The sequence below is a fragment of the Morone saxatilis genome, unplaced genomic scaffold, assembly GCF_004916995.1.
Source record: "Morone saxatilis isolate NCDOM2014 unplaced genomic scaffold, NCSU_SB_2.0 Contig14, whole genome shotgun sequence".
Lineage (NCBI taxonomy): Eukaryota > Metazoa > Chordata > Actinopteri > Moronidae > Morone > Morone saxatilis.
In genome coordinates this window covers 21993760-22003451 of record NW_023339696.1, presented here as the reverse complement: position 1 = coordinate 22003451, position 9692 = coordinate 21993760, and the positions used below count along the sequence as shown (strand labels likewise).

At 49.4% G+C, this 9692-nt stretch overlaps 1 protein-coding gene across 3 annotated transcripts in view; it reads left to right on the top strand.

Annotated features, from left to right (window-relative positions):
* Positions 1 to 3514: 3514 nt before the first annotated feature.
* Positions 3515 to 9692, top strand: part of si:dkey-89b17.4 (zinc finger protein 646) — a 13280-nt gene continuing 7102 nt past the window's right edge. Inside the window, exons 1-4 of one of the 3 annotated variants that reach the window (XM_035654599.1) lie at positions 3525 to 6391; positions 6790 to 7837; positions 7989 to 8084; positions 9036 to 9169. In XM_035654599.1, the coding sequence (XP_035510492.1) occupies positions 3816 to 6391; positions 6790 to 7837; positions 7989 to 8051 (3687 nt within the window). In that variant the 5' untranslated portion in view covers positions 3525 to 3815 and the 3' untranslated portion in view covers positions 8052 to 8084; positions 9036 to 9169. Of the gene's footprint in view, positions 6392 to 6789; positions 7903 to 7988; positions 8085 to 9035; positions 9635 to 9692 lie in introns of those variants that run through there. The other 2 variants (XM_035654598.1, XM_035654600.1) reach the window with 2 other exon arrangements.

Sequence of the window (9692 nt, the reverse complement as noted above, 5' to 3'; positions counted from 1 at the left end):
GCAAGCCGGCCAGAGCGGGGCAGAGCGGGCCCAGCGGCAAGGAAATGTGCTGTGGAAGCGGCAGCGGCCAGAGCGGCCAGAGCGGCAGGCGGCAGGAAGTTGTGCTGTGGAAGCGGCCCAGCGGCAAGAAGCGCAGAAAGCGGCCAGCGGCAAAGGAAGGTGCCTGTGGAAGCGCAGCTGGCAGAGGCGGCAAGAGCGGCAGCGGCAGGAAGTGTGCTGCTGGAAGCGGCAGCGGCAGAGGCGACGGCAGAGCGCCCGGTAAAGAGGAGGGGGGGAAAGAGCCAAAGAACCAAAGTCCGGTGGTTGAATAGAGGCAACAAAAAATAACCAGCCGTAATCCGTGAAAGTTGCAGCATTTTGGGGCAGCCTTTCCCACCGCCCCCCCGTGCTATCGTTGGCGTGCGGAGGCAGAGCCCGGTCGGACCGGTAAGTGAGACCAAGAAAAAACGGATCCAAAACGCGGTTTTTTTTTTCCCGTCGTTGAGTTTGTCCGATCTTTGTGTAGCTGCGGGCTAGCCAGGTGGCTACTCCGTGCTAACGAGCTGCTTCAAAGTTCAACCGGGAAACAACTGCCCGGAAAAAGCTCACCCTTGTTACTCAACGTTAACATGTCAGTTCGGTTTGGTGTTTGTTGTCCGGTTGTTTACCGTTTTTGTTGTTTTGAAGCTCCGTTTTTCTCCCCTTTCTCTCATCGCGGCTGCTAGCTTCAGCCAGGCGCTACGCTTAAGCCGTTAGCCTCCGCCCGCCGTTTCCCGAAATAATGTTTTCATTTAATTTTAAAGTGTGAGCCTCTAAAAAAACCCCGGCAGGTTGTTTGTGTGGTGCTGTGGCATCCCTGGTTTAACCAACCCTGTTTACACCGTATCTTACACCCGTGTTTACAAAAAAACCGTGTTTTACACCGCTTTAACGCATCCTGCGGTTTGTAGCCACAAATGCTACCTACTGCTGTTATTGCTAACCCCCGTTAGCCTGTTAGCAATGCAAGTGCTAACAGGTAACGGGGGAAAATCGGCTCCCGCTGCCTGCTGAAAGCCATTTTCCGATGGAGACGCGCTCAGTGGACAGCGGCTGATGGCTGGAGGGGTCAATCCCGCGCTCCGGCACCCATCGTGTCGGTTAATAAGCACCGTTTTTTCACCCGGTGGACCTTCCTCCCGCGTGTTTGCCAACCAACCGTCCTTGCCGTGCCGGGCTCGGGTTGCCTCCCCCCGGGTTAAACTGAAGTCCGGCCGGAGGAAATGTCCCGGCGGTGAAATCGCTCCCGCTTTTGTCCGGATAAAATTCAGGCTGAGGCCTGAACCGCGGAACGAGAGGAAACGGGCCAAGGTCATGAGCCCGCCTGCGGCTGGGGGGGCCCGATGTGTGTGTGAGTGTGTGTGTGTGTCTGTGTGTGTGTGTGTGTGTGTCACTGTGTGTGTGTCACTGTGTGTGTGAGAGAGAGAGAGTGTGTTGTCAGAGCAGATTAACATGGCCGCCTGCTGTAATCTGTCACAGATTACAGATTAGCCCGTTAAAACTGTCAGAGACATCGACTCACTTTAATCACATCTGATCCTTAACGAACTATTGATCTGATTACTGACCCCTGTGTGTGTGTGTGTGTGTGTGTGTGTGTTCCTCTCTGTCATTAACCATTGATGAAGATGACTTAATACAGAAATGACAGGAATCAGTTACTTTTATTATTATTATTATTATTATTATTTTATGCTTTATGTTGTACAGGAATAAATATCTGGTGATGTGAATAATAATCAGCCGATAAGATAACTGATAATAACACATTTTGGTATTTAAACAGCAGTTCTAACCTGTCGTTGATGCAGTGAGTTTCTGAGTGTAAGAGAGGCTGAGAAAAAACAAACAAACACTATTGTTTACAACAACAAACTATTCAAATGTTCATTTATTTTTTCAAACTTACTTTTGCTTCTATCGATCATTTTGCATAATAAATGATTAATGTATTGGCTGTAATTTAAATAATATAATAATGATCAGCTGATTATTGTTCATTCCTACTGATATGCATTGATCAGAAAGCTGATAGTTCCTGATGTAAAGAGGTTGTCAGCAGGTAGAAGTAAAGAGTCCTGTAGAGGACGCTGTGGTTCAGGTGGGGGGGTCCCGTCTTGTTGGCAGGTGCGTCGTCCTCTGTTCATCTCCAGACAGAAAACAAGACTTATAAACTCTTTTATATTTATATATATATATAGAAAAACTACAAAACCAACAAGCAACCAATTTTCCTTCATACATATTGTCAATATGGACATTAAATATGTCTTAAATTGAACAGAAAATAACACTGTTATAGTAATAATAGGGTTATATAGAAGAACTTTGTATGTTGTTAAAATATAATATAAAACTGTCAGAAACATGTTGATCAAAAAATAAATCAACCAGAGCAGTGGAGCGTATCAAACCCCAGTGCATTCTGGGTACTGACCAGCTCAATCAGGCTCTGTTTCAGGCTGAAGATTATTTAAATTGATTAATCATTGTTTTCTTATTGAATCAATTATTCTTTGTTTCAGTGAAAACGGTGCAGAAATCCTCACATCGGATTGTAAAGTGACTGAATCAGTTTTCTGTTGAATTGCTGATAAAGTGTTTTAGATTTGGTTGAAGTTGATCATTCTGTGGGTTTTTAGAAGCATGTAGCTTTTACTTCCATCTGCCCAGCCTATAGATAGACCGATTAATTGATCGTTATGATTGGTTCAAATGAATTCTGTGTAATCTTGAGTAAATCAGCTGACGCCTGCAGTTTGTATTGTTCTGTGTGGTCCTGCTGTGTTACTGGGGATAACCTGAGTGTGTTGGTTGAGGGTTTGTTGATGCTGTGGAGAACTCGCTGTGTGCTCCGTCCTCTTTACACTGTCAACAAAGGTGTGTCCTTCATGCTGCTGTCAGTCAGCTGTGAATGTGGCTGGGAGTGGAGCTATGGCCCGCTGGCTTTAGGATTCACATCTGCTGCTTTACAACCAGATGACTCTGAAGCTTTGATTAATATACGGCCGATCATAAATAATTAGTTGATGGACAGATCATGTATTTCCTAGTTTCCTGCTCTTTAAAATCTGTTTTAATATTTTGGCTGTTGTTGTCGTCCGACACTTGATTCAGTGATTCATTGTCTGAATGAATCAAATTAATAAATAACAACAATGATCATTTGTCATTTACAATTTTATTTCCTTTTCGTGGCAAAAACATTTAACTGTTAACTAACATTAAACTGATGTTAGTATTTGAGAACAGTTATCACAATTGTTGAATTATCTTTCATCTTTTGCTTCGTCAAATAAAGAGTTTAACTTCATTTAAAGCAGCAAAGAGGAACTTTCATTTAGTGTTGATTCTGCCCCTGTGGACCAAAGCCGTAGTGTTTCTACCGTCTTGTCTCATTGATTTCAAGGGGATGAGAATAACTATATAGACGTAGGTTCATGTGGGTCATAGCGAGGCATCAGTATGAACTGAGACTAGTTTCATAAGCAGTTAACTCCTTTATTTTAAGATGAAATGGATTGTTGCTCTGTAAGTAACCCTCCTTCTTTCTCTTCTTTTTGTCTCCACAGTGATACCTCGTTGGCTGGTGTGACCCCCGCAGGCCCGCCACCTCCCAGGGTGGGCCCAGATTGGCTGGACCTCCACTGTCGGCTCTTGGGGAGAAAATGGCTGCCAGCGCCGCCCCCCAGCTGAAGAGCTAAGCTCCACTGTTTCCTCCTCCACCTCCCTAACATCACTGTTCATTGCTTTGTTGTGAACTGTGATTCCCGCCGACCGATTTGCTTTAGAGTACTATGGCAATGCATGATATGAGTCGTGCCAAGGGTTTCCCCTGTAAAGAGTGTGATATGGTTTGCCCGAGTACTCCAAGTCTTCTAGAGCATATGAAAGCACATTATCAGCAAGAAGAGACCGGACGTTTTGAGTGTGAACAGTGTGGCCGAATTTACAAGCACGCAGCTAGCCTAGCTAATCATAAAAAGTCTCACGAAGTAGGTTCATTCCAGTGTCCTGTTTGTACACGTACCCTACCCAACGCGGTAGCTTTAAAGAACCACCTCCGTATCCATACATTGTCCCCTAGTAGTGCACACACAGAAGAAGAGAGCGAAGAAGTACCCGAAGAAGCCGGCCACGACGAGAGGGACTACGGTCTCGCCCAAGACCTCTCGGACGGGTTTGGCCGCTCCCATTTGAACAATAGTGGTATGGGACATAGTGTCCTACAAAGCCACGAGACAGACGACCACGGAAAAAAAGGCTCCCCTGAGTCCGACGACGCTTGGGACAGACCATTCAAGTGTGATCAGTGTGACCGAACCTACCGGCACCACGGTAGCCTGGTGAACCACAAGAAGTGTCACCAGCAAGGAACTTTTAAGTGCTCTGTGTGTTTTAAACAATTTAGCAACCTGGCTGCCTTAAACAGCCACGAGAGAACTCACTCGAAGTTCAAGACCCCCGGGGCATCCATGGTGAGCAGCAGCAGTAGCAGCAGCAGCCTCCACGACTCGGAGCGCAGCAGTGGCACGCAGTCGTCCCAGAGCGACGACGCGGCCTCTTGCTTCTGCCACCTGTGTCAGATAGCGCTGCCGAATAAGACGGACTTCCAGGAGCACATCCTGCTGCACAACGCGGCCTCACCCTCCCTTGGACTGCCGCGCAGTTTCCCAGGCATCATGCCTCACAATCTGAGTGCGGTGCGATCCCCAGCGTACACTCCTGCCCTGGGGGACCCTCTGCCCCTGCCACCCCTGCCAAGTGAGAAAAGAGGTCCCTATGACCCCATAATGGGCCCTCCAGTCAACAATCCCATTTACACATGTGCATACTGTGGCGCGGGGCACCCAGATCTGGATACCTTGAAAGTCCACTATCTGACCCATGACCCCCACCCTGCCTCCCATGGCCAGGACAGCTCCATCCTCAACTCAGACACACTAAGCTCTGGATCACAGGGCTCTGTGTCTTCTCCCTCTGGTGGCCGCGTGCCTCAGGCCAATTCTCCAGATGACGGAGAGCGTCGCTTTAAGTGCGGGGAGTGCGGCAAAAGTTACAGGCATGCAGGGAGTCTGGTGAACCACAAACGCTGCCATCAGACTGGCCACTACCAGTGCACCATCTGTTGTAAGCAGTACCCTCACCTGGCAGCGCTACACAGCCACCTACGAAGCCACAAAGGGCGTCCCTCCAACCAGCCCATCGGTAACGACAGCAACGACTGGCTATCACCTGAGCCGCTAACTCTGGACTCCCAACAGAGCTACGTCCAGGAAGGCAGTGGTGCCACCACTCCAATCTCACTGCCAGGAAATCTTGGAGATGCTGCCCACTTTGTACCGGATGGTGGCCACAGCAGTGGGTTGGACTCTCTTGAGTTCCACGATCGCTTTGACGGCAGCTCACTTTCTCAGAGCAACTCTGCTCACCGTCAGGCCGACAGACACGTGTGTGCAGACTGCGGTGAGATGTATGGAGATGTTTCTGGCATCAAGTCTCACATGTGTCCCCGCCGTGGCCAGCAGCCACAACAGCCGCAGGGCAACATGTCCAACGGTTTTTTGGGGAACATGAACTACCACAGCTCCAGTGGGACCTCGCTGCCAGCTGGAAGCTCCAGCAGCCTCAAAGAAGTCAGCAGCCAACGGCAATACTCCCAGAGCGGAGGCAAGAGAATGGGCAGCAATGACAAAGATGACGAGGACGATGGAGAAGTGTATCAGTGCTCGGTGTGCGGCAATCACTACGCCAGCCTCAGAGCCCTCAGGAGCCACTTGCGTAGCCATGCCAATAACCCAACAGGGCCGGGACCTTCCAGTCTGGAGCAGGAGTGGAGGATGATCTGCTCCACCTGTGGCCAGAGCTTCTCTAGGAAACAGGACCTCCTGAATCATCAGTTAGTCCATGGCCCCCAAAGGCCAGACGGCCAGCAACAGGGTATTGGCGCCGCCTCAGCTAATGGCAATGACAAGATGGACGGACGCAACCACATTTGTGTCGATTGTGGCATGTTTTTTGCTGACCGCCACCACCTGATCACCCACCTGTGCCCCGGTAAGAATCGGGCCAGCTCACTGAGCAAACAGGGCCTGAATGGAGCCAAAGGGATGTCTGGAGGAGATGGCGTCGGTGGTGGGGTCGCCGGAGGAAGCCGTGATGTTGGTGGCGATGGACGTAGACCTATGGTTGACCAAAGTGACAAGCCCCACAAGTGTGACCAATGTGGACGAGGATACAGACACCCCTGCTCACTTCTCAACCACAAGAAGTCCCATAAGACTGGTGTTTTCCGCTGCTTGGTGTGCCAGAAACGCTACTACAATCTGCTGGCTCTCAAGAATCACCAAAGGACCCACTTTGATCTAAAGAGGTAGGTCCCTGTCTGTCCATTTTTGATTTAACTTGGGATGATGTTGTTGGACTGTGTACTAAATTATTTCATCACAGTGAAGGTTCCAAACTACTGTTAATTATTGATTTTTCAGCCCAATGTGGAGGCTGATGTCTTAATAGATAGGATTTATTTCTGTCCTAGCAAGTAAATTTGTTGCCAAACTGGTTGTACTTCAGTTGATCATTGTAACACTGTACCAGGACTGCCAACCTTGAGGGAATTTGACTTCTGGGCCTTAATGCATAAGATTATAGCCTCCACAAAGGGTTGTATGTAGTACCACCAATGCCTTGATATGGGTTAAATTTTATTAATCTCATGTATTTACCGAAATTCTACTGTGTTTTCTTCATCTGTATCCAATCATGCTGCAGGCACAAGTGTGAAGAATGTGGCAAGGCCTTCAAGATCCAAAAGCAGCTGATCAACCACCTCCGTCTCCACGAGGAGCACCGGGCAAAAGGTCTTGTTCGGACCGGCCCTAATGGTTCCCGCTTCCAGCAACCTGGCCCGTCTCAAATGCAAACTATGCAGAGAGGAGAGTCATCAAAGGGCCAGGTAATGGGCGTGAAGTACAGCCATCAAGGGTTCAAAAAGCCCTACTCTTCAGCTGGAACGTCCAGGCCCCAGAAGTTTGACCCTGCTGAAACTGGGCGGCGGCCTTTTTCCTGTGAAGAATGTGGAAAGACATACCGCCATGCAGGCAGCCTGGCCAATCACAAGAACCTTCACAAAATTGGGGAGTACCACTGCAATGTTTGCAACTCTACATACCCCAACAGGCTGGCAATGAAAAACCACCTACGTCTCCACTTTGCCCAGAAGAAGCACAACTGCCAAGAGTGCGGCAAGGGCTTCCGCACCCAGAGGCAGCTAGCGACCCACACTACAGCTGGCCTGTGCAAAGGCCCACAGGGCCCCGGGGCCCAAATGGATTTTGAGTGTGATGGCTGCTGTGAAGGCTTTGCCACGGCTGATGAGCTCGCAGCCCACGACTGCCCAGCCCAGCACCTGCCTTCGTCCTCCTCCACCAACAGCTCCACCAACATCAGCATGGAGAGAAGCTCTGTGGACCTGGACTCTGACGAGAGACCCTACGCCTGTGACCTCTGCAGCTGCGCCTACAAACATGCAAGCTCCTTGCTGAACCACAAGCACACTCACAAGACGGGAAACTTCCGGTGCAACTTCTGCGACAAACCCTACACCAACTACATGGCATTACGCAACCACATGCGTATCCACACGCAGCGGAAGAAGCACATCTGCCACACGTGTGGGAAAGCCTTCCGGCTGGCCAGGTTCCTCCGCAACCACCAGAAGGTCCATGAGGAGGGTGCTACCCCCTTCGGCTGCCCCACCTGTGGGAAGAGTTTCCAGGGAAGATCCGGTCTGGCCAGGCACCGCTGCGGGGACAACCAGGTAGGCATGGAAGTCAGGAGGAAGGCCACTGCACCCACGGGAGAGGGCGAAGAGTGTCGGTACACGTGAGTTCTCGTCAGTTGTTTGTGATTCTTCGAAGTTGAAAAAAAAATAGTGAAGATAAATTTAGGTCTCTACATGTCTATTACAGGTATATGATCTCCAATCCGGCTTCCTTGGGACCATACGCGTGCCGGAATTCGGATTTTTCTGAAGTTTGGACAAATTGAATTAGTGGAGAGACCAGATAAGTCAACCCTGTTTGCTTTCAGTTAGCATATATCACACACTTTAGTTTTCCAGGCACCTACAGTCAAACATTTCATGTTTAGATGTATTGTTTTAATGCTTTGTTTTCTCAGCAAACTTTGACACAGATTTGATTTACGTAGTATTTTGTATGTAGCATATTAGCTAAATTTAAAGTATTGATGTTGTGTGTTCCTTGCTCTTGTTATGATTTTGATTGTAGTCTTTGTTTGTGTTTGTTTTCTTTAGTTAGCATCATGATACTGGCCAGTAATTAGACTAGAAAATGCCGTTATGTGATGGGGCTCTTGCATTCTGATGTCTTGGCAAACTGAAATCACAGGGAAGATTAGGAAGTATTTGGAGCAAGCTGCACTGCACATGTCTAGAGGTTATTATTCCTAACAGTTAAAGGACTCTTTACTGCAGCACAGTAGCCGACTGGTAGAGGTACTTTGGGCATGTTTGATGGATTTTTCATCATTACATTCAGAACTCACCCAAAAGAAGGCTGCGATAGAAGGTCTTTGAAGCTTGTGTCCATTTGTGCAGTGCAGGGAGCGGCAGATACCTCCCAGTTCCCTACATGAATCCCAGTTGTTTGTCCGTAGTTTCTCCCATGTCCCTCCCTCCCCCACCCAGCAGTCCTCTCCCCATGACCTGTCTAGAGATCATAACTGTAAATGGTACACCACTTTGTTGTAGTCTTCTTTTAGAAGCATTAAGCCGGATTTCAGATCATATACCTGTATGTGCAACATCTTAGATGATGAGTAGTTCAAATATTTGAATAATTCTATAGAAAAAGTGGTAACCAGTAACTGAGATTAACTAGAATGGTGGAAACAAACTACCATCTTCCGTTAATAATCTCCCTTTTTCTTTCTTTCTGTCCCTCCTCCCATCCCCTTCTTCCTCCCCCCTTGTTTTTCCTTCTTTGTCTCTGCACAGATGTGATCAGTGCGGCCGCTCCTACCGTCACGCCAGCTCCCTCCTTAACCACAAGAACACCCACACTGTCGGCATCTACCACTGCGCCGTGTGCCTCAAGACCTACTCCAACCTGCTTGCCCTGAAGAACCATCGCCGTATCCACTCCGAGACACGGCGCCACCGTTGCCACGACTGCGGCAAGGCCTTTCGTGTTTCCTCCCAGCTCTACAACCACAGACGCGTCCACCAGAAGCAGCGGGAGCTGACCTGCCGGTCTTGCCAACGAGCCTTTCCTACGCATGCCAGCTTCAGGCTCCACATGGAGATCACCCACGGCCAGGCTCCGCAGCCCCGCCAGCCCAGACCCCAGCAGCCTCGACCGGGGGGCTCCCAGGAGCTGGGCTGGGGGTCAGGCTTGGACCTCACTTTGATGCAAGAGCAAGGACTCGACCCCGGCAGCATGACCAAAGCCCGCAGCCGTGGGGGCCACAGTGAGGTCATAAAGTCCCATGTCTGCGACCAGTGTGGTCGGTCTTATCGGCACGCCAGCTCCCTGCTCAACCACAAGAACAGCCACAAGACCGGGACCTACTTCTGCAACTCCTGCCAGAAGGAGTTCCCCAACCTGATGTCCCTCAAGAACCACAGACGGATCCACACCGAGCCCAAACGC